At 43.6% G+C, this 26,861-nt stretch overlaps 1 protein-coding gene across 1 annotated transcript in view; it reads left to right on the forward strand.

The window, feature by feature from the left end:
- The window catches only part of LOC120027847 (catenin delta-2-like), a 311,487-nt gene that overhangs the window by 272,920 nt on the left and 11,706 nt on the right, over window positions 1-26,861 (forward strand). The window contains exons 15-16 of the mRNA XM_038972919.1: window positions 1,350-1,539; window positions 24,089-24,206. Of these exons, the coding sequence (XP_038828847.1) occupies window positions 1,350-1,539; window positions 24,089-24,206 (308 nt within the window). The remainder of the gene's footprint in view (window positions 1-1,349; window positions 1,540-24,088; window positions 24,207-26,861) is intronic.

Here is a 26,861-nt window from a genome sequence, read left to right on the forward strand (position 1 = left end):
CTCTCTCTGTCTCTCTCTCTCTCTCTCTCTCTCTCTCTCTCTCTCTCTCTCTCTCTCTCTCTCTGTGAGATGGTTAGCCAGACCCGGAGGAAGCACTAATTAGCATGTTTGGAATGTTAATGAGGGGCGCGTGTCACCGTCCACCAATAGGATGTCAGCCCTCCTCTCACCCGTCAGAGAGTAGACATCTGTTCCACCATCTGACTGCAGCCTACCTCCCGCAGGCTAAGAGTGTTGTTGTTAGTATGTGTGTGTGTGTGCTTATATGTAGGGTGGGTTGAGTCAGTGTGTGTATTTGGAGGGAGTGGACAGAGAGATACAGAGGCCAAAGGTCCTGACAAAATGTCAAACAATTAGAGAGTGTCATTTCCCCAAAATTCTAACCGTTATTCAAAGTTTCATCGACCTCTCTGGTGAGAATAGGATACCCATCCTGTTGGGGTAGGACGCAGAGAGCTGTGGGTTGGCAACACACTACATTGCTGCCTGCTATGAGGGACAGTGTCTGACAGACCAATCAACATGTCCAACCTGCCATTGTTATTGTTCATTGTATGGTTATTTTTACCCTTGATTATTGTGGTTACTGATTGTCCCGTTGACAATCTTGATTATTATCATTCTTATGTTAATTACATCATAGTTGATTGATGTGGTCCTCTGGCCTGTCCCACAGCCTAATAGATACATCATAGCTGAGGGGAGACAAGAGCCTCAGACATGCCTATAAATTAACAACCAATCCTTTGTTATTCTTTTCTATTGTAAGACTTACCAACAGATGTGAATGGTCCTCAAACTGTTTTTAAACCAGCTTAATGTTCATTCAGTCTTGGTCTTGATGGAAACTAAACCTCAGTCTAGACGCTGTTGATTGTGTAATTGAGTGTTCTTTGTGCGCAGAGCAGTGCTTTCGTATTAAATTGGCCATAAAAACTCTTATTTCTCTCTTGTTGCCTCCGCTTTCTGCCTTCCTTCCTCCTCTCAGGAAAGCTGTGTAAACTACACATTTTTAATTCTGTGAATAAATCTCCTGTCTTTGTGTTGGGTTCCAATCTTAATTAGTGACACAAGTGTCTCTCTAATTTAAGCTGCTCGACCCACATACCGTCACAGAGAGAGGGAGCCAGGGAGGGCTTCAAGTTTAAAGCTGGGTTTGCATGGAAAGCGACAGAATAACAATGGCTGCATCATATGATTAACTGTTGCTAAGAGACAGATGTCAGATGGTTCTGAGCATGTACGTTTAATGATGGCTGTTCCTCTGCATTCAATCGCTAGTCCTCCTCAAACACAGTATGTTCTTTATCTGTATTTTAACCCAGCTGTATGTGTGTGTGTGTCCTCAGGTGTGTTGTGGAACCTGTCATCGTGTGACGCCCTGAAGATGCCAATCATCCAGGATGCGTTGGCCGTTCTGACCAATAGCGTCATCATCCCCCACTCTTCCTCCTGGGACTCCTCCCACAATCTCCATGACGACCGCAAGCAACACACACACACCTCCCAGGTGCTCCGCAATGCCACCGGCTGCCTCAGGTGAGTCACACGCATGCAGACACACACACAGTAACGGCACCGACTGCCTCGGTGAGTGCACCTGTCCTTGTGCTTTCACACACCTCGTTTTGCGTGAGGAACATATTCCAGTTAGAGTCCCTTGTGGTTTGTTGCTGCTAAAGTATTTTTCTGTGTGTTAGAGTTTAAATCCTCCCTCACAGCCCCACACACACGCCCCTGTCTCCCCTCCATCTCCCTCTAACCCTATGAGAAACCATACAGTATGGTATGACTCATTATTTCTGTGTTAATGGTATAGATTCATTATGCAGTGATTTTCCACTGCCTCTGCATCTACAGTACACTGCAGTGTATGTAATAGAGGAGAATGATTCATGTCATCATGTTTAATGACATTTCGACGCAGTGTGAAAACTTCGCAGCGGGTGTGTGTGTGCTGTGTGGTACTGGTATGATTAAGGCATATGTTTCTGATCCATGAGTCTATAGAAACACAGAGCACAGCCTCACTTAAGACTTTCTTTCTCTCTCTCTCTCTCTCTCTCTCTCTCTCTCTCTCTCTCTCTCTCTCTCCTTCTTGTGCTCTCGCTCTGGGAGGTATCCATAGCAACAGTTGCAGGCCAAAACTTGGGGGTTGTGCATGTGCTGTGCGTGTGCGCATATGTATTTGTGTGTCCTTCGTTGTGTGTGAGAAACTCCGGAGGTAGTGGCTCTACAACATACTGTGCAGATCTCTTGTACATCAAATCCCATTGTGGGTTGGTTCATACATGATATCCTAAAAGTATTTATCTACATTATTTAGACGGAAAACGAGCTCGCATTCATGTAAATTCGTACACATGGCCCCTGACAAATATGTCCATAAGTGATATGAAATGGAGTGTGTGAGAAATGGAGTGGAGATACAGATATTGCTGTTCCTGCTGTCTGTGCTAGCGCCTCTGGGGGAATCACTGTAGCTGCCGCCATGGCAGACGTATTACAGAGAGCTGAGCTGGACGTGTGTGTGTGTATTCCTCTCTCATTCACACACACACTGACACACACACACACACACACACACACACACACACACACACACACACACACACACACACACACACACACACACACACACACACACACACACACACACACACACACACACACACACACACACACACGAAATGGGATTCAGGCACCTCAAAGAAGAACAAATCAGATTATGGTCTCTTCAGACACATTGAACCATGTTCCCCCGACACACTTACCCACTCACACACACACTCTCTCTCTGTCACACACACACACATACATTCTGGCAGAAATGCTTTTGTCACGGCAAATCTGAGGGCATTCTACAGACGTTCTAAAATCTTTCTTCGTAAGAAAGACTTTCTGATGGCTCTGAGCGGTTCATCTGTGTCATCAGGTATTTGTCAGTGTTCCCACCTCTCTCTCACAGAGTGTTCCGGGCTCTTTGTGTACACAGCGTTATAGACATCTCCATTCCTCCAACCAGAGTCAGAGGTCTGAGATTGTAATCATTATTCTAAACGTTCCCATAGTGTTCTGTAGCCTCTCACAGTGTTCCTGGACCTCAGTGTTCCCAGTAATAAGCCTATGTCCTGAGAACTCACACTGGTTTCTCAGCCTGAACATTATTGGTGTTCCATTGCGGCCTCTGGGCTTTAGTAGTTTGATAAGTAGGACACAATGATAGGATTGGGGACCAGGGGTGTATGTTAGACAGAAGGGGGGGGGGGGGGGGGGGGGGGGGGTTGAGGGGCTGAGATAGACAGGGGTTGGGGTGGGGAGTAGCAGGGGGACAGAAAGGGCGTGTTGATATATGATGCTGTCACGGTATTGGCCGGGGGACACAAGTGAGCTTTCTCTAATATATATATATATATATATATATATATATATATACACTGCTCAAAAAAATAAAGGGAACACTTAAACAACACAATGTAACTCCAAGTCAATCACACTTCTGTGAAATCAAACTGTCCACTTAGGAAGCAACACTGATAGACAATACATTTCACATGCTGTTGTGCAAATGGAATAGACAAAAGGTGGAAATTATAGGCAATTAGCAAGACACCCCCAATAAAGGAGTGGTTCTGCAGGTGGTGACCACAGACCACTTCTCAGTTCCTATGCTTCCTGGCTGATGTTTTGGTCACTTTTGAATGCTGGCGGTGCTTTCACTCTAGTGGTAGCATGAGACGGAGTCTACAACCCACACAAGTGGCTCAGGTAGTGCAGCTCATCCAGGATGGCACATCAATGCGAGCTGTGGCAAGAAGGTTTGCTGTGTCTGTCAGCGTAGTGTCCAGAGCATGGAGGCGCTACCAGGAGACAGGCCAGTACATCAGGAGACGTGGAGGAGGCCGTAGGAGGGCAACAACCCAGCAGCAGGACCGCTACCTCCGCCTTTGTGCAAGGAGGTGCAGGTGGAGCACTGCCAGAGCCCTGCAAAATGACCTCCAGCAGGCCACAAATGTGCATGTGTCTGCTCAAACGGTCAGAAACAGACTCCATGAGGGTGGTATGAGGGCCCGACGTCCACAGGTGGGGGTTGTGCTTACAGCCCAACACCGTGCAGGACGTTTGGCATTTGCCAGAGAACACCAAGATTGGCAAATTCGCCACTGGTGCCCTGTGCTCTTCACAGATGAAAGCAGGTTCACACTGAGCACATGAGCACATGTGACAGACGTGACAGAGTCTGGAGACGCCGTGGAGAACGTTCTGCTGCCTGCAACATCCTCCAGCATGACCGGTTTGGCGGTGGGTCAGTCATGTTGTGGGGTGGCATTTCTTTTGGGGGCCGCACAGCCCTCCATGTGCTCGCCAGAGGTAGCCTGACTGCCATTAGGTACCGAGATGAGATCCTCAGACTCCTTGTGAGACCATATGCTGGTGCGGTTGGCCCTGGGTTCCTCCTAATGCAAGACAATGCTAGACCTCATGTGGCTGGAGTGTGTCAGCAGTTCCTGCAAGAGGAAGGCATTGATGCTGTGGACTGGCCCGCCCGTTCCCCAGACCTGAATCCAATTGAGCACATCTGGGACATCATGTCTCGCTCCATCCACCAACGCCACGTTGCACCACAGACTGTCCAGGAGTTGGCGGATGCTTTAGTCCAGGTCTGGGAGGAGATCCCTCAGGAGACCATCCGCCACCTCATCAGGAGCATGCCCAGGCGTTGTAGGGAGGTCATACAGGCACGTGGAGGCCACACACACTACTGAGCCTCATTTTGACTTGTTTTAAGGACATTACATCAAAGTTGGATCAGCCTGTAGTGTGGTTTTCCACTTTAATTTTGAGTGTGACTCCAAATCCAGACCTCCATGGGTTGATAAATTTGATTTCCATTGATCATTTTTGTGTGATTTTGTTGTCAGCACATTCAACTATGTAAAGTATTTCATAAGAATATTTCATTCATTCAGATCTAGGATGTGTTATTTTAGTGTTCCCTTTATATTTTTGAGCAGTGTATATATATATATATATATATATATATATATATAGAGAGAGAGAGAGAGAGAGAGAGAGAGAGAGAGAGAGAGAGAGAGAGAGAGAGAGAGAGAGAGAATTATAATTCAATACAAAGAATTTGAAACTATAAAAGATGAAGAAAAAATCAAATATTTATTGGGTGAAAAGCCAAAATGTGCAGTTTTGGCAGCCAAATATGTGTCTTCCTGCCACAACCTGAGGGACAGCCAGTGAAAAGTGCAAAGTAATGTTGATAATATTTCCCATCTTGTTTTGTTTTGTCTTTCATACCAGGTCATGTGTCTTCTCAGTCATGTTGACACTGGTCTACTACTGTTGCTTTAATGTATTGTTGTTCTAATTAATATTGTTGTTTAGTTGTTGTTAATGGTGATCCCATGTCCACTACTACTACTATTATTGCTGTTGGTCCCACCATTTATTTATATATAAATATATATATATTTTGTATATATATACATATATATTTGATTTTGATTTTTCGATATGTATACTTTGACAATGTAAGTAATAATGAACTTGCCATGTCAATAAAGTCAATTGAATTGAATTTAATTTAATTGAGAGACAGAGAGAGGATTTCATATAGAGAGAGAGAGCGAGAGAGAGTGAGGGTTTCTCTGAACTGGTCTTGGTTGTTGGAATCTATCTATTTTGGGGTTAGAATGACATGGGGCCACTCTGTTTGGTCTGTGTCTTCAGTTCAATTCCAGACCCTTTCACCTGCTACAATATAGGTGTGTGTGGTGTATGTGTTGTGGTAGTGAAACTGAATCAATCTCTGGAATCATAGCTGACATTGAAGAGATGGAGATGGGAATGGGAATGAAGTGTTGGACGAGGCATCGTGTGTGTTTGTGTGTGTGAGAAAGAGAGAGGCCCTCTAAATGCAAATATGAGACGAGTCATCTAATGAAGGTGATGGGTCCATATGCCCTTTAATAGGCAGATGTACCCAAGAGCTACCCACCCCCCTCCTCTCCCACTCTCTCTCCATTACTCTCGCTCTCTCTTCCCCTCCCTTCCCTTTCCTCCCCCTCTTTCTCCTCTCCCCTCCTCCCCCTTTCTCCTCCTCCTCTTTCTGTCCCTCGTAGGTGTTGATAACTATAATTAGATCAGTGGTGCTGCTGGTGGCAGCTGGCCAGCTGTGTGAGGTACAAATATATGATTGATTGGTGTGTTTTTTGCCACTCTCTACTGCCAAATTGTTGACATTTTGCTTGGAACACACTCACAAACACACACATTAACTTGCACATGCACACACACACACACACACACACACACACACACAGCCAAACATACACAAATAATGATATCAGTCTTATCAGGCCAAACACGGGGACTCCTGTGGAGGGGTTTCCTTCTCTTCTATGCAGGGGCTTGTTTGTTCTTTTAATAAATGTAACCTTTATTTAACTAGGCAAGTCAGTTAAGAACAAACTCTTATTTACAATGACGGCCTACCCCGGCCAAACCCTCCCCTAACCCAGACGACGCTGGGCCAATTGTGCACCATCTTATTGGACTTCCGAACACAACCGGGTTGTGATACAGCCCGGGATCGAGCCCAGGTCTGTAGTGACGACTCAAACACTGCGATGCAGTGCCCTAAACCGCTGCGCCACTCAGGATCCAAAAAGAGGGACAAGTGACCTAAACAGGGACAAAGTGTTACCTGCTGCTTGCTGTGTTGGAGTAACATGTGTGTGTGTGTGTGTGTGTGTGTGTGTGTGTGTGTGTGTGTGTGTGTGTGTGTGTGTGTGTGTGTGTGTGTGTGTGTGTGTGTGTGTGTGTGTGTGTGTGTGCGCGCGCGCGCGCATGCGCACGTAGGGCTGTTATAGTGACCGTATTACCGCCGCACCTGCAGTCACAAGTCATTATGGTAGTCAAATTCCATGGTCACCGTGGAATTCTCCAAGTTCTGATGCTGCTGATGGTCATTAGAAGCCTACCAAATGTGCTAACTGCCTGGTACTCAGCACTCTATTGTCCCTGTAATCACTCTGACATCAATGTAAATGTAATCGAAATTCTAATCAAACACTTAATGAGAGCCAATGAGCTCATGTTGAGCAACATTTCTATAGGCTATGCAATTGCATAAGAAAACAGCGTTTTGATGGCCTCTATTAAAAAGAAGAGGATCCCATCAGCTTCCTATAGGCTAGGAATATTATACAGTATTTATTTCTTAACTTTCCTAATATTAAGCACATTACTTCTCTTTACAACAGGAGTATAGCCTAGCTGGCTGGCATGAAAATGAACCATGGGAAAAGCGTCCTCATTCACTATTTAAGTGCATAGATGACATGTATTTTTTCCCCCTGGCCCTGTTTCTAGACAAGTGCATGATAACAGTCCATTCTGAATCCCCCAAAAATTCACACATATCATTTAGTGTATGTAAAGACAAGATTAAATCAAGATTAGTCTGATGGGTGACAATATTAGCCTGTCACTTGTGAATGATGCCCAGCTTGTGTGCAGTAAGGCAAGAAACAGTGCATGCCTTTTTTTGCGACTTTTTCAAATCATAGTTGCACACATCATTAGGCCTAGCCCATAGGCTTATATGTGTTGATAAGGTTTGTATCACAACTAAAGTGGACAAATACCTTCTTAAAATTAAGTATGTTAATCTGCTTTACAACAGGTACAGAGCCTAACTGGCATACATACGCAGCATGTGAGTTTGGGGAAGAAAATGTTCACCATAAAAATGGACCTTTATAATAAAAGTATTACATTTATAATCACATTTGCGGTCACTTTTGAGAATGGTGTTTTCCCGCTGATTGATTGAATGTAGGAACATTCGCACTGCTGTGTGCGCATTGCTGCACTTATAATGTGAAGAAATAACCTAATAGTTTATCAACATTTTATGCTAAACGTTCTGATCTGTTGCGTCAGCCTCAGAAAAGGTTCTGATGCTCGTGATTGTATTAATTTGGGATCTATCGCATCCCATAACTGTCCCAGACGATGCATTGAATATTTATTTCTCCCACAGAATAGAATAGGTCAACTCTTTGTACTACGGTGGATAGTAGATTGACATAGGCTAGTGCTTTTGCTGTTCGTTAGGCCTACTCATCTTGTTGGCTGATGAAAAGTAAATGTTGAGAGTTCTTCCAACATCTTCAATATGTGCCTCAGAATTCGATAAGGACGCATGCAGTTGCGTCCACGATGTGTCTGTCTTCACTTGTAGCCTGTGAGAAGGACCCGATCACATGACGGGCATTGGCTAATAAGAACTGAGATATCTGAGAGAGACATGTGAGTGAGAGATGCCTCGGAGAACGCAGCTGGGAGAAGGGAATTCTAATGATTATATTCAGCCCAAAGGCACAAAGCCCACTAGCCGCAAAATACATGGAATTTTTAGGGGGAATTACGGCCACACAAAGGGGATGCCACTGGGAAATTCGAGGCATTGTCAAGTGCTTGTCAAATTGTGAATGAGAGACTGATGAAGTGTGAACAGCCTGCACAAAAAAAGCAGAGTTCATGTCTTTCATGCAACTTTTTTCAAATCATCATTAGAGTTGCATCATGCAGCCTTAGAATCTAAACATATAGCCCAATGTTTGTATTACAACTAAAGTTGCATAAATAAGTCTAAATTAAGCATATAGAACGACCTGTTTCTTTGTTAAGCGCTCAACACAGAATTGCCGCATGTGCGCACTCCCTGAAATCATTTGGAGAAAATATCCTTTCTATTTTATTCAGCTGTGTTGAATAGAGAATGTTGGTCTTCATACTGTAAAATAATAAAAAATAATGCCCCTAAATTCTAAGCAAATCTGGTCTGCTAAATGAACATGTGTAGCCCACAGCCATTTGACATAGCCAGATCAGGACCTAATATATGGACAACTCAGTGTGTGCTATTCTGTTCTTCTGAAGTAGACTACATTTTCTTCCTATCATGTTTCTTTAGACCTGTCTAAAATAAGTAATGGATATATTGTGATGGTGTAGGCTATATTAAATGGATTTCTTCGTTTTTTTAAATGTAGATATTCCAGAGGTCTGCATCAGTGGCTTGTAGGCTGTGCTTGGAAGCCAGGAGATGCTACATTTTGTAATGTTAATTAACGGTCAATTACCGTGAGACCGGCAGTTATTTGGTTGACAACCACCGGCTGACAAAATTTCATGACCACCCTAGCCCTAATCCTGTTGAAACATCTGGTGGCTGCCCCCTGCAACCGGTGTCTCACACACACACACACACACACACACACACACACACACACACACACACACACACACACACACACACACACACACACACACACACACACACACACACACACAGAGACAGAGACAGAGACAGAGACAGAGACAGAGACACAGACACAGACACAGACACAGACACAGACACAGACACAGACACAGAGCTGTTACATCCGTAGTCCCCCTTGGGTTATTCATATCTTGGACAACAGAAGATAGCCATCTGGTGCTAATATTTTTTCTACACTTGACCAAAAATCTAGTTTCTAGTAGCTGACAGCCGTGGTATATTTTTTTCAGACCGTATACCACGCGTATGACAAAACATGTAATTTTACAGCTCTAATTATGTTGGTAACCAGTTTATAATAGCAATAAGGCACCTCAGGGTTTGTGCTATATGGCCAATATACCACGGATAAGGGCTGTATCCAGGCACTCTGCTTTGCATTGTGCCTAAGAACAGCCCTTAGCCGTGGTATATTGGCCATATACCACACCCCCTCGTGGGTTATTGCTTAATTGTACCATGGCTTCACTTTGAAACTATTTATAGGAAAGCAGATAGTTATTCAACTCCTAAGAATAACACATATAAAAGTATTTAATGTGTGGGTTATTAAATCCTCTGCTAAAGGTGTTCAATAAGTAATTAGCTAACAAAGTATGCTAATTCATTAGATGGGATTTATAGAGAGTAACACATAATAAATTAGCAGCGTTAGCGCTAAAGGCTAACAGGCTCATTTACTGCTGGAAATAACCTGTTACCTGCCTGGAAATTTACACACACTCTGAGGATATGATTGGTCATGTAGTAGAGTGTTTGAGGGTGTGTGCATTGGTGTGTTTGTGTTTAATCTCAGCAATCTCCCGTAGTAGATTTCTGATGATCTGTTTCAGAGGTTTAAGAGGAGACGTCAGACTATTTCTTCTTCTGACTCCATCACACACACACACACACACACACACACACACACACACACACACACACACACACACACACACACACACACACACACACACACACACACACACACACACACACACACACACAGAGTAATTAGGTGGGGCTTATTCACATTTTCCCAAGTTCTTTCTTTCCTTATGACGGGTGTCATCATCGCGTTACCTCCTCTCAGAAACCATACAGTCTGTCTCCAGCATATTATTACACAGTCCACACCACCATTCTACAACATTGTTCCTCAACCTTTTGTTAAACCAGGAATCGGCAAGCTGGGGCCCCTTGTGGGATCTATCACATTATAATTAGCACTAGAGAAGTGACTAAATCAGTTTAAAATCTGAACTGGAAACTATGACAGCTCTGCAGCCTGTAAATGAAGATTTAGACCAGTGGTATTCACATTTTTTCCACCAGAATTTCTGGAGACCTATGTTATTCACAACCTTAAAATCAGTACATTTAGATTTTTACATCAACAAATAACCTCTTATCTAAATGAAAAGAAACCAATAAATACATTTACCCCACAATTATATTTTTCTAATTATCTTTCTCAAAAAAATGTGTACACTGCTCAAAAAAATAAAGGGAACACTTAAACAACACAATGTAACTCCAAGTCAATCACACTTCTGTGAAATCAAACTGTCCACTTAGGAAGCAACACTGATAGACAATAAATTTCACATGCTGTTGTGCAAATGGAATAGACAACAGGTGGAAATAATAGGCAATTAGCAAGACACCCCCAATAAAGGAGTGGTTCTGCAGGTGGTGACCACAGACCACTTCTCAGTTCCTATGCTTCCTGGCTGATGTTTTGGTCACTTTTGAATGCTGGCGGTGCTCTCACTCTAGTGGTAGCATGAGACGGAGTCTACAACCCACACAAGTGGCTCAGGTAGTGCAGCTCATCCAGGATGGCACATCAATGCGAGCTGTGGCAAGAAGGTTTGCTGTGTCTGTCAGCGTAGTGTCCAGAGCATGGAGGCGTTACCAGGAGACAGGCCAGTACATCAGGAGACGTGGAGGAGGCCGTAGGAGGGCAACAACCCAGCAGCAGGACCGCTACCTCCGGCTTTGTGCAAGGAGGAGCAAGAGGAGCACTGCCAGAGCCCTGCAAAATGACCTCCAGCAGGCCACAAATGTGCATGTGTCTGCTCAAACGGTCAGAAACAGACTCCATGAGGGTGGTATGAGGGCCCGACGTCCACAGGTGGGGGTTGTGCTTACAGCCCAACACCGTGCAGGACGTTTGGCATTTGCCAGAGAACACCAAGATTGGCAAATTCGCCACTGGTGCCCTGTGCTCTTCACAGATGAAAGCAGGTTCACACTGAGCACATGTGACAGATGTGACAGAGTCTGGAGACGCCGTGGAGAACGTTCTGCTGCCTGCAACATCCTCCAGCATGACCGGTTTGGCGGTGGGTCAGTCATGTTGTGGGGTGGCATTTCTTTGGGGGGCCGCACAGCCCTCCATGTGCTCGCCAGAGGTAGCCTGACTGCCATTAGGTACCGAGATGAGATCCTCAGACTCCTTGTGAGACCATATGCTGGTGCGGTTGGCCCTGGGTTCCTCCTAATGCAAGACAATGCTAGACCTCATGTGGCTGGAGTGTGTCAGCAGTTCCTGCAAGAGGAAGGCATTGATGCTATGGACTGGCCCGCCCGTTCCCCAGACCTGAATCCAATTGAGCACATCTGGGACATCATGTCTCGCTCCATCCACCAACGCCACGTTGCACCACAGACTGTCCAGGAGTTGCTTTAGTCCAGGTCTGGGAGGAGATCCCTCAGGAGACCATCCGCCACCTCATCAGGAGCATGCCCAGGCGTTGTAGGGAGGTCATACAGGCACGTGGAGGCCACACACACTACTGAGCCTCATTTTGACTTGTTTTAAGGACATTACATCAAAGTTGGATCAGCCTGTAGTGTGGTTTTCCACTTTAATTTTGAGTGTGACTCCAAATCCAGACCTCCATTGGTTGATAAATTTGATTTCCATTGATCATTTTTGTGTGATTTTGTTGTCAGCACATTCAACTATGTAAAGAAAAAAGTATTTCATAAGAATATTTCATTCATTCAGATCTAGGATGTGTTATTTTAGTGTTCCCTTTATTTTTTTGAGCAGTGTATATTTTCCCATACAAAAATCGAAATGAATTGGTGACCCCACTGCAGTTCCCCCGTTGCGACCACTGATTTAGACGATGGTCTACGTCTGGGGACTGCTTTCTTACGTTCTTACTCTGTCCTGGTGGAACTCACACATGCTAGTCTCTATTGACAACCAATCCACAACAGAAGGAGAGATGTGGGAGAGAGGTGAGGATAGGGCTGTGTCCTCTCTGCTTCATTAAAACTGTACTCAGGAAATGAAGATGGCTTCCCACTCACACATCAAGCTGGCTATAAGTAGAAACATACTGTTTATAACCCATCTCTACTCATAAGCAATACTGTTGTGTTGGAATGATGAATTATTTGAATCTATGTGAGTGTTTGAATATCATTAAGGTTTGAGGTTGATCAGGTTCATCAATCAGCCTATTTAAACATGATGATAACATCCTGTCAGCCTGATTTGGGATTGATCCCCATCATTTACTTGAGGTGAATTCATATTGTATTCTGTGTTCATATCTGTCAGAACCATTGTCTCTGTTAACAGCGAGAGCACAGTCTAAGATTTCGTCGTGTATAGTATAATTTGTATGTTTGGTATTCAGAGAGCAGAGGAGATGACTTGACCTTCAGTGTGAACACAAGGCCCAGAGCTGGAGCCTCTAATTGACTGTCTGTCTGCTCATTACTGAAACACATGATTGGCTTCAGTTCACTCTGATGGGATGGATGCTGCTCTCACTTCATTTCCCTGGCCTGACTGACAAATGTCTCTATGTTTATTCATACATACAGGACCATCTTCCCTGTCCTGTCCTCACCCTACTCCTGTCCTCTGCTCTCGCCTCAAACCTCACCAACAACTCACCCTGTCGCCTTGTCTCCTTGTTATGAAGTAGCATGTGAAAAAAGCAAGTTTACAAATGAAAGAAAAAAGCTTAGTGCATACTGTAACACACATGAAATCACACAAATTAACTTTTGCAAATGCATAACGTTCATAAATAGAGGTTTTGGACATCAAAACAGTGGCTGCCAGCTATGTTGAATGTTTATTAAGTCAATATACTCAAAACCATAAAGAAAATTAGCAGCATGGTGTCAAACATTAATACCCCAAATCATCAATACAGCTTCAATGACATGTAGCTAATGCCTTTATGAATATTTCACATTACAGAGAGAGGGGAAGGGAGAGAGAGAGAGATAATATCAGAAAGAGAGATAGCGAGAAAGAGCAAGCTAGACTTAGAAATATATCATTTTCTTCCCCTGTCATCTGGCAATTGTATTGAATGAACTGTTACAATTGATTTAGCTGGCTCTGAACGCACTGGAAATAAATGACAGAGCCAGGTAGTGTATGAGTCTGTATTGTGTATTATCATCCATGGCTGACTGGGAGATTGCATGGTGCGTGGATCAAATAGGTTCAGTCCCATTGGTACCCAGCTGAGAATGATACTGACACCAGAGGAGGCTGGTGGGAGAAGCTATAGAAGGATGGGCTCATTCTAATAGCTGGAATGGAATCAATGGACCTGAGTCCAGCAAGTTGTTTCCATGTGTTTGATGTGTTTGGTACCGTTCCATTGATTCCATTCCAGCCGTTACAATGAGCCCATCCTCCCAATGCTCCTCCCACCAGCATCCAGTAATTGACACAGTCACACACACATACAGTGCATTGGGAAAGTATTCAGACCCCTTGACTTTTTCCACATTTTGTTACGTTACAGCCTTATTCTAAATGTTATTAAATTGTATTTTTTCTCATCAATCTACACACAATACCCAATAGAGAAATTTGTGCAGATTTATAAAAATAAAAATACTGAAATATCACATTTACAGAAGTATTCAGACCCTTTACTCAGTACTTTGTTGAAGCAACTTTGGCAGCAATTACAGCCTCGAGTCTTCTTGGGTATGAGCTTGGCACATCTGTATTTGGGGAGTTTCTCCCATTCTTCTCTGCAGATCCTCTCAAGCTCTGTCAGGTTGGATGGGGAGCGTTGCTACACAGCTATTTTCAGGTCTCTCCAGAGATGTGATCGGGTTCAAGTTCGGGCTCTGGCTGGGCCACTCTAGGACATTCAGAGACTTGTCCCGAAGCCACTCCTGCGTTGTCTTGGCTGTGTGCTTATGGTTGTTGCCCTGTTGGAAGGTGAACCTTCGCCCCAGTCTGAGGTCCTGATTGCTCTGGAGCAGTTTTTCATCAAGGATCTCTCTGTACTTTGCTCCGTTCATCTTTGCCTCGATCCTGACTAGTCTCCCAGTCGCTGCCGCTGAAAAACACCCTCACAGCATGATGCTGCCACCCCCATGCTTCACGGTTCACCGTGCCAGGTTTCCTCCAGACGTGATGCTTGGCATTGAGGCCAAAGAGTTGAATCTTGGTTTCATCAGAACAGAGAATCTTGTTTCTCATGGTCATAGAGTTTTTAGGTGCCTTTTGGCAAACTCCACGCGGGCTGTCATGTGTTTTTTACTGAGGAGTGGCTTCCGTCTGGCACTTTACCATAAAATCCTGATTGGTGGAATGCTGCAGAGAAGTTGTCCTTCTGGAAGGTTCTCCCGTCTCCACAGAGGAACTCTAGAGCTCTGTCAGAGTGACCATTGGGTTCTTGGTCACCTCCCTGACCAAGGCCCTTCTCCCCCGATTGCTCAGTTTGGCCGGGCGGCCAGCTTTAGGAAGAGTCTTTGTGGTTCCAAACTTCTTCCATTTTTTTTTTTTTTTTTTTGTTGAAAACTCTGTTTATTAAGTTTTACACACACACAGACAAGACAAAGCAATATAAATAATATACTCAACTAGAAAAAATACAAATAATACATATAAAAAAAATAACTTTAAAGATACCATACTTTAGACAAGTTAAACACACCAGGCAGAAGGCTACAAAAGGTTAAAGGGCAATCTATAGTATAGGGACAGAGCAAACACCTCACCATTGTTCCTGTAAACAGTCAAGGGATGGGGTGGAGAAATGCAACCACTCACAGACAGTCAAGGCCACAGACCAACCATCCACTGGACCAAAAATAAAAAGTTTACAATGCTTTAAAATAAAAAATGAATAATAATAATTTTATGTAGGCGTGAACAGAATTAAAAAATAAAAATAACTGGGAAAAACAAGCTCACACCTTAGTCTCTGCCCGGGCAAGATGAACAAGGCATCCGCAGGTCACAATCAATAAGCACATCAACCTTAATGCCCCCCACCCCCACCCCAGAAAAAAACACAGAGAAATGCTCATCCAACCTCTAAGTCACAGGGGGGTCAAATACAGACTTATTTTGGTTTTAATAGGAATGCCATCAGAGGATGGACTGTTTAAAGTAAGACCGGAATGGAGCCCAAGCCTCATTAAACAGTTTGGGGTTCCCACGTGAATTGAATTTAATTTTTTCTAGTTTCAGAGAGCACAACACATCTCTCACCCAATATTTATAAGATGGGGGAGCTGCCATCTTCCAGTTCTGTAGTATTAGCCGTCTAGCTAAAAGAGTTGTATAAGCAACAGTGTCCGACTGGATTCTTGACAGGGGGGTGCCTATGGGCAGTACTCCAAAAAGGGCTGTAAGGGGAGAGGGATCTATAACAGTGTTATATATATCAGAGAAACATTTAAATATTAATTCCCAGAAACCTGACAGTTTATGACAGCCCCAGAACATATGCAACAGTGTGGCTGGTTCAATTTTACATCTGACACAGGTAGGATCAAAATCAGAGAATATTCTTCCAAGTCTGGCCCCAGACCAGTGGATACGGTGAACCACCTTGAATTGAATGAGGCTGTGTCTAGTGCTAAAAGAGGACGAATGCACCCTGCGCAGCACAGATTCCCAGGTGTCTTCCCCAAGTTCCTCCCCCAAATCCTTTTCCCATCGAGTCTTTAAAGGCACCAAAGAAGGGTTCTGTAAGTCATGAATGATTGCATATACATCTGAAATTGCGCCCCTAGGAAGCTTGTTCAGCTCCAGGATGCTCTCTATAGCTGTATTCACAGGCCTATGGGGAAATTCAGGTGTGTTAGCTCTGACAAAGTTCCTAGTCTGGAGATAGCGGAAAAAGTGGGATTGGGGGAGGTTGAACCTTTCCTGTAGCTGAGCAAAAGAGGCAAATGTATCATCAAAGAATAATTGGGCTAGTGAGGAGAGGCCTAGTGAGTGCCAGATGCCAAAAGCCCCATCATTCAAAGATGGAGGAAATAAAATGTTCTGATTGATTGGGCCTGATAGAGAAAAGCCTCGGAGGCCAAAGGCTAAACGGAACTGATTCCAAATTTTAAGAGACTGCTTTACAATTGGGTTGACACACCTTTTGCCTAGGGACACTGGGAGAGACGAGCACAACACATAAGAAAGTGCAGCAGGTTTACACGATTCAGACTCCATCTGGACCCAGATTGGTCTAGGGCCAGTAGGATCTGTCATGTTTTGTCTTTGATCATCATGTCTTGTCCCTGTGCTTCCCTCTGCTGGTCTTATTAGGTTCTTTCCCTCTTTCTATCCCTCTCTCTCCCCCTCCCTCTCTCCCTCTCTCGCTCTCTCTCTCTATCGTTCCGTTCCTGCTCCCAGCTGTTTCTCATTCTCCTAACGACCTCATTTACTCTTTCACACCTGTCCCCTATTTTGCCCTCTGATTAGAGTCCCTATTTCTTCCTCTGTTTTCCGCTTCTGTCCTTGTCGGATTCTTGTTTGATGTTTGCTGTTCTGTGTCCTTGTTCCGCCCTGTCGTGTTTTTGCCTTCTTCAGATGCTGCGTGTGAGCAGGTGTCTATGTCAGCTACGGCCTGTGCCTTCCTGAAGCGACCTGCAGTCTGTGGTCGCGTCTCCAGTCGTTCCTCTCTACTGACGAGAGGATTTCAGTTTCCTGTTTTGGATTTACCTTTGATAATATCCAGGAGAATCATTGTTTGTTTAATACTGGAATAAAGACTCTGTTTCTATTACGTCGCTTTTGGGTCCTCATTCACCAGCATAACAGGATCAGTCTGCAGCCAGTACAGAAGGGCTCTGAAATTTGCAGCCCAATAGTATGTCTGAAAATTTGGTAGAGCTAAACCCCCCAATGACTTAGGCTTCTGTAAATGTTTTCTACCAATCCGTGGTACCTTGCCATCCCAAATAAAATGCATGAATGTTTGATCCAGTGAAATAAAAAAAGATTTTGGAATAAAAATGGGTAAACATTGAAATAAATATAGAAATTTGGGCAACACACTCATTTTAATGACATTAATCCTTCCGATAAGAGAAAGAGGTAGCGCATTCCAAAAAGTAAAAGATTGTTTCAAACTGTCTGCTAGAGCAACCAAGTTTTCCTGAAACAGATTTGAATATTTCCTTGTCACTTTAACTCCCAAGTAGGTGAATTGATCCCGGACAATCCTAAACTGAGAACTTGTAAAAGAGCACTTTAAAGCAGCCTTGTTTACAGGAAAAAGCTCACTCTTGCCTAGATTCAGCTTGTACCCTGAGATTGATCCAAACCTTTTAAGAACAGATAAGGCGCGTGGCAATGAGGTATCAGGGTTAGAGATAAACAAAAGGAGGTCATCCGCATATAGCGAGACTTTCTGCTCTGAGCCCGTCCGGATTATTCCTTGAATGGCATCATTAGAGCGTAGTGCAATGGCGAGAGGTTCGATTGCCAAACCAAACAACAAGGGGGAGAGTGGACAGCCCTGTCTGGATCCGCGGTGCAAGGGAAAATAGTCAGAGGACAAGTTGTTAGTCCGTACCGAAGCCATGGGGGAAAAATAAAGAATCTTTATCCACGCAATGAATTTGGGGCCAAAGCCAAATCTATAAAGGGTAGCTGTTAGGTAATCCCACTCAACGCGGTCAAACGCTTTTTCTGCATCAAGTGAGACCACCACCTCTGGGTCCTCCGACGCAGGGGAGTACAGTATATTCATAAGGCGCCTAATATTGAAAAACAAATGCCTATTTCTCACAAAGCCAGTCTGGTCAGAGTGTATTACTTGATGCAGCGAGCCTTCCATACGGATGGCTAAAAGCTTGGCTAGGATTTTGTAATCACAGTTTAAAAGCGAGATTGGGCGATAGGATCCACATTCCAGGGGGTCTTTGTTTTTCTTTAATAGTAATGAAATTGAAGCCTGATAAAGACTAGGCGGTAGCTTTGAGGTATTAAGGCACTCTGCAAATAGTCGAGACAAGAATGGGCAAAGCAGACCAGAAAACGTCCTGTAAAATTCGGTTGGAAAACCATCCGGACCCGGTGATTTACCACTTTTCATTGCGGACACTGCTGTTGCAATCTCCTCAGGTGTAAATTCTTCTTCTAGACAGTCATGGGTGTCTGTATCAATTGAAGGCATATTCAGGCCATTAAAGAAGGAATCAATCAGCAAAGGGTCTTGAGGGGATTCAGAGGTGTATAGCGCAGAATAAAATTGTTTGAATTGATCATTGATCTCTTTATGTATAACTGTGGTGGCACCAGACGGGGTCCTTATTTGTGGGATTAAACGTGAGGCCTCAGATTTACGGATCTGATGTGCAAGGAGTTTACTGGCCTTGTCGCCTTGTTCATACACTCTGTACCGAGCTCGCAAGAGTAACTGTTCAGCTTGCCTGGTAGAAAGCTCATCAAATTCAGATTGGAGTAGTTGGCGCTCTTTATGCAGATCAGAGGAAGGAACCGTGGCATACTTCTCATCCAATGTGGCTATGGATTCGCTCAGGTCCCGAAGTCGCTGAGAGCGAACTTTGTTTTGGTTGGCTGTATAAGAAATAATTTGGCCACGTAGGTATGCTTTGAGAGACTCCCATATGGTAGAGCAGGACATACCTGGTGTTGAATTAGTTTCTAGGAATAAGGTGATTTCAGAAGAAATGAAATTGACAAACTCCTTATCTGAGAGTAAAATGGGGTTAAGACGCCATTGATAACACATAGGAGGTCGCTGGGGAAACTCTAGTTCAAGCACTAATGGTGAATGGTCAGAAATAACAATACTCTTGTAAGTACACTGCCGAAGGTTAGGCAGAAGTTTTTTGTCCAAAAAGAAGTAATCAATCCGGGAGTATGTTTGATGAACATGAGAATAAAAGGAATACTGTCTATCTGTAGGATGTAGGAAACGCCAGGCCTCAAACATGGCATATTTCTGAAGAAAGGCTTGAATAAGTAGGGCACATTTAGATGGGCCTGTAGTTGTTCGTGAGGACTTGTCAAGAACTGGGGACATTTTGCAGTTGAAATCCCCCCCTAAAATCAACAAATGAGAATCTAAATTGGGTATAGCAGACAAAAAGGAAGAAATGAAACTTGTGTCATCCCAATTGGGAGCATAAACACTAGCCAAAACAAGAGGGGTAGAAAACAGTTTACCGGTTACTATGACGTATCGTCCCTTAGGATCAGCGATAACCTCAGAAGCTACAAAGGGAGTGGCTTTATCAACCAAAATGGCAGCCCCTCTTGATTTACTATGAAAGTTAGAGTGGAACACTTGACCAACCCAGTCCCTACGCATCCTAAAGTGCTCACCAGTCCTCAAGTGAGTCTCTTGTAGAAATGCAACATTTGCATTCAAACCCTTTAAGTGTGTCAACACCCTCTTACGCTTCACTGGGTTATTAACCCCTTTGGTGTTCCACGAAATGTACTTGATCGCATTGTTTCGGCCCCTCTGGGCATTCCCGTTATACAACCCTGTCATTAGAGCATAGAATGGAAAAGCAATGAGCGCCCAAAAACCCCAGAATAACTTGTCTCAGAGTAATAATGTACGGTGGTAGATGTTTGGAAAAAGTACAGAAAAAAAAACAAAAAAGACAGAATGACAACATTAGAACTAAACAATTCAACCCCTCCTCCCACCCCCTCCCCCCATCCCAGACAGTACCTCCCCAAACGAGGTACAAGCCTAAATAGAACATGTTCTCTTCGCACAGTATGTCTGTGAGAGTGCGGTCTTAAACCTAAACCCACAGTCCCGCTCTTTAAAGTCGTGTTTTGTTAGTGGATCAAACAGCAAAAAGAGATAATCATTTTTTAAATAAAAAAAATTAAAGTGAATCCCTTGTGCAGACGAAATTACAAAAGCACCACTTGTAGATGTATATAATTATATTCCCAGTCTTATAACAGGCATTTGAGAGAGAAAATAAAGAAAATAAATAGAATGTACAAAGGCTCTCAGCCGAAAACCTAATTTGAAGTAAGGAAATCGTAGTAAGACAATCAAAAATAATAATAATTATTATTATTATAATAGTTGTCTAGTTGAATGCTGAGACAGCTTACAACCAAGACCAAAAAACTACGTGTGCGCAACGTTGAACGCTTGCTGGGCATAAATGATGCTCAGAACTTTTAAAATTTAAGTGAAGACCCCAAAAAACGTGTCGCCTCGGGAAGCATTTACTGTTTACTGGGTCAATGCAAACGGATGCAGTAAGCAAATAACCAAGAATATTTTGAGTCACTGAGACACTATGTAAACAAACTGAATAGGTGAGCAAGACAGCCTAGAAAACACAGGAGTATAGTAAAACCGCAATACAATGAAATTAAAATGACTGAATGCTTGTAAGGCAAGCACATTAGATGATCAAAACATTAGATCACATCAAATAAGCCTGAATGGGTACGCCAACTCCCCAACTATACAAAATTAGCATGTTGTAGCTAAACATAATTGTACCACAGGTGGGTTACTTACTATCCACAGTTCGCAAGCAACAGTTGCTGAACTATGAGCAAGTTCAAGACTTCTTGATGTGACGTTGAATGTGAGAGAGAGCCTCATCCGGAGATTCAAATGTGTAGTCTTTACCATCATGAGATAGCCATAAACGGGCCGGGAATCGCAGTCCGTACTTCACACCTGGATGGTCCCGAAGTAGTCGTTTGGCCTGTCCGAAAGCTGCGCGCTGCCTGGAAACAGTGGGGGAGTAGTCCTGGTAGATGGAGAAGCTCTGTCCTTGAAAGCTCAGAGTGGTATTGCGGGCTCGTCGGAGAATCTCCATCTTCTCATGGAAAAAGTGCACTCGAAGAATTATGTCACGGGGCCTCTCCCCATCCCGGGGCTTTGGGCGCAGCGACCGGTGGGCACGATCAATCAGGGGCTTTTCATCCAAGGCAAGAACATCCTTCAGCAGCCCAGAAACGAAATCCGTGGCGCGAGGCATTTCCGCTGACTCTGGGACTGATACAAGTCTCAGGTTATTGCGGCGAGAGAATCCCTCCAAACTTACACAGCTCTCCTTCACCTTTTTCAAATCCGCAGCTAGGCATTTCACGTCAGCCTCCAGGGATGTAGTTAAGTCGGAGACATTTGTAGCGAAGGTCTCCAGTGCTGCAATCGTTGTAGTGTGCGACTCCATTGTTGTTTTGAGTGATGCGATTGCCGGCACCGTCTCGTTCCGCAGGATGGTTAGATCTGCTTTTAAAGTATCAGAAACCTCCTTTATTCGGGCCTCAATCGTAGCAACCACCTCCGTTTTCATTTCAACTATCTCAGAGCGTAGTAGTTTGATGGCCTCGAGAATGTTCACTTCAGCGCCGCCAGGCCAAGCCGCCCCCCCGGGTAAAGTATCAGTCCCCGGGCCGTCAGGCTCAGGGGAGGGCGGTGATGAGAGTGTGTCTTGTAGGCCGGGTTTTCTCAAAGTCATGCTTTTGGCCTTATGTTTCGTCGACATGCTGATATTTGGAAGTAAAGTAGTCTTGGTTTTTACGGGAAGGGATCACCAAAATAATATATGAAAATAAATACGGTTCTGCTGCAAAATTCACATAAACTTTAAAAATACCACGGGAGCAAACGGAAAACACGTCAGTCGCACATGGCGTCCCTCCAATCCCCCCCAAACTTCTTCCATTTAAGAATGATGGAGGCCACTGTATTCTTGGGGACCTTCAATGCTGCAAAAATGTTTTTGGTACCCTTCCCCAGATCTGTGCCTCGACACAATCCTGTCTCGGAGCTCTACGGACAATTCCTTCAACCTCATGGCTTGGTTTTTGCTCTGACATGCACTGTCAACTGTGGGACCTTATATAGACAGGTGTGTGCCTTTCCAAATCATGTCAAATCGATTGAATTTACCACAGGTGGACTCCAAACAAGTTGTAGCTACACCTCAAGGATGATCAAATGAAACAGGATGCACCTGAGCTCAATTTTAAGTCTCATAGAGAAGGGTCTGAATATACTTATGTAAACAAGTTTGTTTTTATAAACGTGCAAACAAATCTCATAACCTGTTTGGGTTATTGGGGTATTGTGTGTAGATTGCTGAGGATTTACATTTGTTTTAATCCATTTTAGAATAAGCCTGTAACGTAGAAAATGTGGAAAAAGTCAAGGGATCTGAATACTTTCCGAAGGCAGGTATGCACAGCCAGGTCACCCGTGATTCAAGTCAGCATTCGACGTCCGTCCATCTCTGAGGACGTTGGGAGATGAAGTGGAAACCGGCCATTAGGGGCAACAGTGAGCGACGTTATAGTGAGGTAGGTTTCGGTTTTGCTAGGGCATTGTGGACATAGATGGCAGATGGGTGTAAGCATCTGATTCCAGAGGTTGCAAGTTCAAATTCAGCAATATAAAGTTATTTTGTTTTAAGCCTATCCCAATCCTTAACCCTTACCTTAACCATTCTGAGTTAATTCCTTAACCTTAAGAATTAGGAGTTAATGCCTAAACTTAACCCTAAACACTTCGAAATTTGAAGTTTGCAACAACTTCAAAACGTTACATTTGGGAAACAATGATGAACGTCTAATTCTGACATGAGACTGTGAGAGCTAGTTGAGTAGGCCTATTATTACTTCACTGAATAACAGAATTATACTAAAATACATACTTGAACGTTTGAGATTTGGCTCAATGTCACCCCCTTGACTAAAGGTAGCTAACAAGCGTGTATGTGTTGAGCGGCACCAGAATTAAAAACAAGCCTTAACATTTTGTAGTTAATAAATCCAATGTGACTGTAAAAACTAGTTGGGTACGCACAAAGAGCAGACACACAGACACACAGACATGCTCACAAACACACAAACATATTCATTTTTTGTCCTTCATTCTGGTTCAATCTTGCATTTCCCGGGCTTCCTGAGTGGCACGGTGGTCTAAGGCACTGCATCGCAGTGCTAGCTGTGCCACCAGAGATTCTGGGTTTGAGTCCAGGCTCTGTCGCAGCCGACTGGGAGACCCATGTGGCGGCGCACAATTGGCCTAGCGTTGATAGGGGATGGTTTGACCGGCAGGGATGTCCTTGTCCCATTGCGACTCCTGTGTCGGGCCGGGCTCAGTGCACGCTGACGCGGTCGCCAGGTGTACGGTGTTTCCTCCGACACATTGGTGCGGCTGGATTCTGGGTTAAATAGGCATTGTGTCAAGAAGCAGTGCGGCTTAGTTGGGTTGTAGTTCGGAGGATGCACAGCTCTTGACCTTCGGCTCTCCCGAATCCGTATGGGAGTTGCAGCGATGAGGCAAGACTGTAACTACCAATTGGATACCACAAAATTGGGGTAAAAAAATATATATAATACGTTTTTTTAAAGATTACAAAAATCTTGCATTTCCGTTTTGGGTGGATATCATTCCCGAATCCCAATGTTAGAGTTTTACAGCCCCATACCCTGTGGTGTATCAAATTATCTCTGATCTGTCCCCATCCCTCTGTGTGTTTCAGAAACGTGAGTTCTGCTGGAGAGGAGGCCAGGAGGAGGATGAGAGAGTGTGACGGACTGACAGACTCCCTCCTCTACATCATACAGAGCGCTCTGGGCAGCAATGACATCGACAGCAAGGTGTGTGTGGGGGTCTGCGTGTGTGTCCATCAGTTCAATACAGTAGTAGAGAAACGTTGTGGATGGCTACCTTCTCAAGGTTGCTTTAGCTCAGTCTCTCTAAATGTATAGTTTATTTCCAAAACGCTATATCCACCAATTGTCATCAGAACGCGTTGCTTATGGGTACTTTCATGTGTGTGTACAATTGTACTGTTCTCAGAGTTTTGATTCATAGATTTCTGATGTGTATGAATTTTTTGTTGTTTGGAAAAACGCTATATATCCATTGTTTGGCTGGAATGGAATGTTCGTATCCTGTATATTTGACTGTGATATGTGATTGTCTCACCTAGCTATCTTAACATGAATGCACTAACTGTAAGTCGCTATATATAAGAGCATTTGCTAAATGACAAAAATATAAAATGTAAATGTTTTACATACAGATCTCATATTACTGTATTTAATTATTTTAAAAATGTTTTTGCAATATTGATATAAAAAATGTATCATTTGTGCAGTTCTTTATTAGAAATGTAGTTATTTAATGCCTCCCGAGTGGCTCAGCGGTCTAAGGCCTGAATTCAAAATGGAGGCGTCACTACAGACCCGGGTTTGATCCCAGGCTGTGTCAAAGCTGGCCGTGACCAGGAGACCCATGAGGCGGTACACAATTGGCCCAGCTTCGTCCGGGTTAGGGGAGGATTTGGCCGGCTGGGATTTCCATGTCGCACTCTAGCGACTCCTTGTGGCGGACCGGGTGCCTGCAAGCTGACTTCGGGTGCCTGCAAGCTGACTTCGGTCGCCAGCTGGACAGTGTTTCCGACACATTGGTGTGGCTGGCTTCTGGGTTAAGTGAGCACTGTGTCAAGAAGCATTATGGCTTGGCAGGGTTGTGTTTTGGAGGACGCATAGCTCTCGACCTTCGCCTCTCCCGAGTCCGTAAGGCAGTTGCAGCGATAGGACAAGACTGTAACTACCAATTGGGGAGAAAAAGGGGTAAAAGTACAAAAATAGAAATGTAGTTATTTATTTGTTACATTTGGCTGTGTAAAACCTAGCAGTACTACTTATTTCTCTGAAAGTGAGGCGGATATATACAGTTACTTCAGAAAGTATTCATACCCATTGACTCATTCCACATTTTGTTGTGTTACAGCCTGAATTCAAAATGGATTTTAAAAAACAACATGTTCTCACCTATCCAAACACAATACCCCATAATGACAAAGTAAAAACATGTTTTTAGAAATGTTTGGTAATTTATTGAAAATGAAATACAGAAATATTTAATTTACAAACAGGACCAGTCAAAATTTGACACACCTACTCATTCAATGTTTATCTTTATTTGTACTATTTTGAAATAACACATATGGAATCATGTAGTAACCAAAAAAGTGCTAAATAAATCAAAATATATTTGAGATTTTAGATTTTTCAAAGTAGCCACCCTTTGCCTTGATGACAGCTTCACACACTCTTGGCATACTTTCTGAAGGAACTGTAGCATTTTGCCAAAAAACACGATTATTTGTCTCTTTGAAATAAAACCATCAAGTGATACATTTTAAACAAATACGTCTGTCATTGGAAAAACCCCACGTCAGGATTAGATAGTGAAAAAACACACGTCTTTCATAATGGAAATAGCGATTTGGAATGTAACTCTTTCATTCCTTAACCATTCTAACAACTTGCCCATCTCTGCTGTCTGCACAATCATAGGAGGGCTCTTTGGCAAGCATGGGGCCAATAGCCATTGTCATTGACTAGTCCCAAGTTATTAGGAGACACTGACAGGGTGACACTTTTCATTATTTTTGTGGACTTTCTGTCCTCCTGATCTATCCTCTATCTCTCTCTCTTACTTTAATCTTTACATTCTGTCTTTCTCTTCTAATTTTTCTACCTCCCACTTTCTTTCTCTACCTTCATCCTGTCACTCTGTTCAATAAGTGAAATTACACCAACCTTCATTCCCTGTTGCAGTTTACCTCCAGAGTTGTTTACCTGTTGGTTACTTCTGGGGTTGTTTACCTGATGTTTACCTCTGGAGTTGTTTACCTGTTGGTTACTTCTGGGGTTGTTTACCTGATGTTTACCTCTGGAGTTGTTTACCTGTTGGTTACTTCTGGGGTTGTTTACCTGATGTTTACCTCCAGAGTTGTTTACCTGTTGGTTACTTCTGGGGTTGTTTACCTGATGTTTACCTCTGGAGTTGTTTACCTGTTGGTTACTTCTGGGGTTGTTTACCTGATGTTTACCTCTGGAGTTGTTTACCTGTTGGTTACTTCTGGGGTTGTTTACCTGATGTTTACCTCTGGAGTTGTTTACCTGTTGGTTACTTCTGGGGTTGTTTACCTGATGTTTACCTCCAGAGTTGTTTACCTGTTGGTTACTTCTGGGGTTGTTTACCTGATGTTTACCTCTGGAGTTGTTTACATCTGGAGTTGTTTACATCTGGAGTTGTTTACCTGTGTTTACTTCTGGAGTTGTTTACCTGTTGTTTACATCTGGAGTTGTGCACCTGTTGTTTATCATCGGAGTTATTTACCTCGGCTGTTTTCAGAGGTAAACAACTAACTCCTCTAACGGGCCTCCTCTAACAGGTCTGTTGGAGCTAATTGGAGCGACTCAGTGTTTGTATTATGTCTGTAATGCCAGAAAAGC

The sequence above is a fragment of the Salvelinus namaycush genome, chromosome 33 (genome assembly GCF_016432855.1).
Source record: "Salvelinus namaycush isolate Seneca chromosome 33, SaNama_1.0, whole genome shotgun sequence".
Classification (NCBI taxonomy): domain Eukaryota; kingdom Metazoa; phylum Chordata; class Actinopteri; order Salmoniformes; family Salmonidae; genus Salvelinus; species Salvelinus namaycush.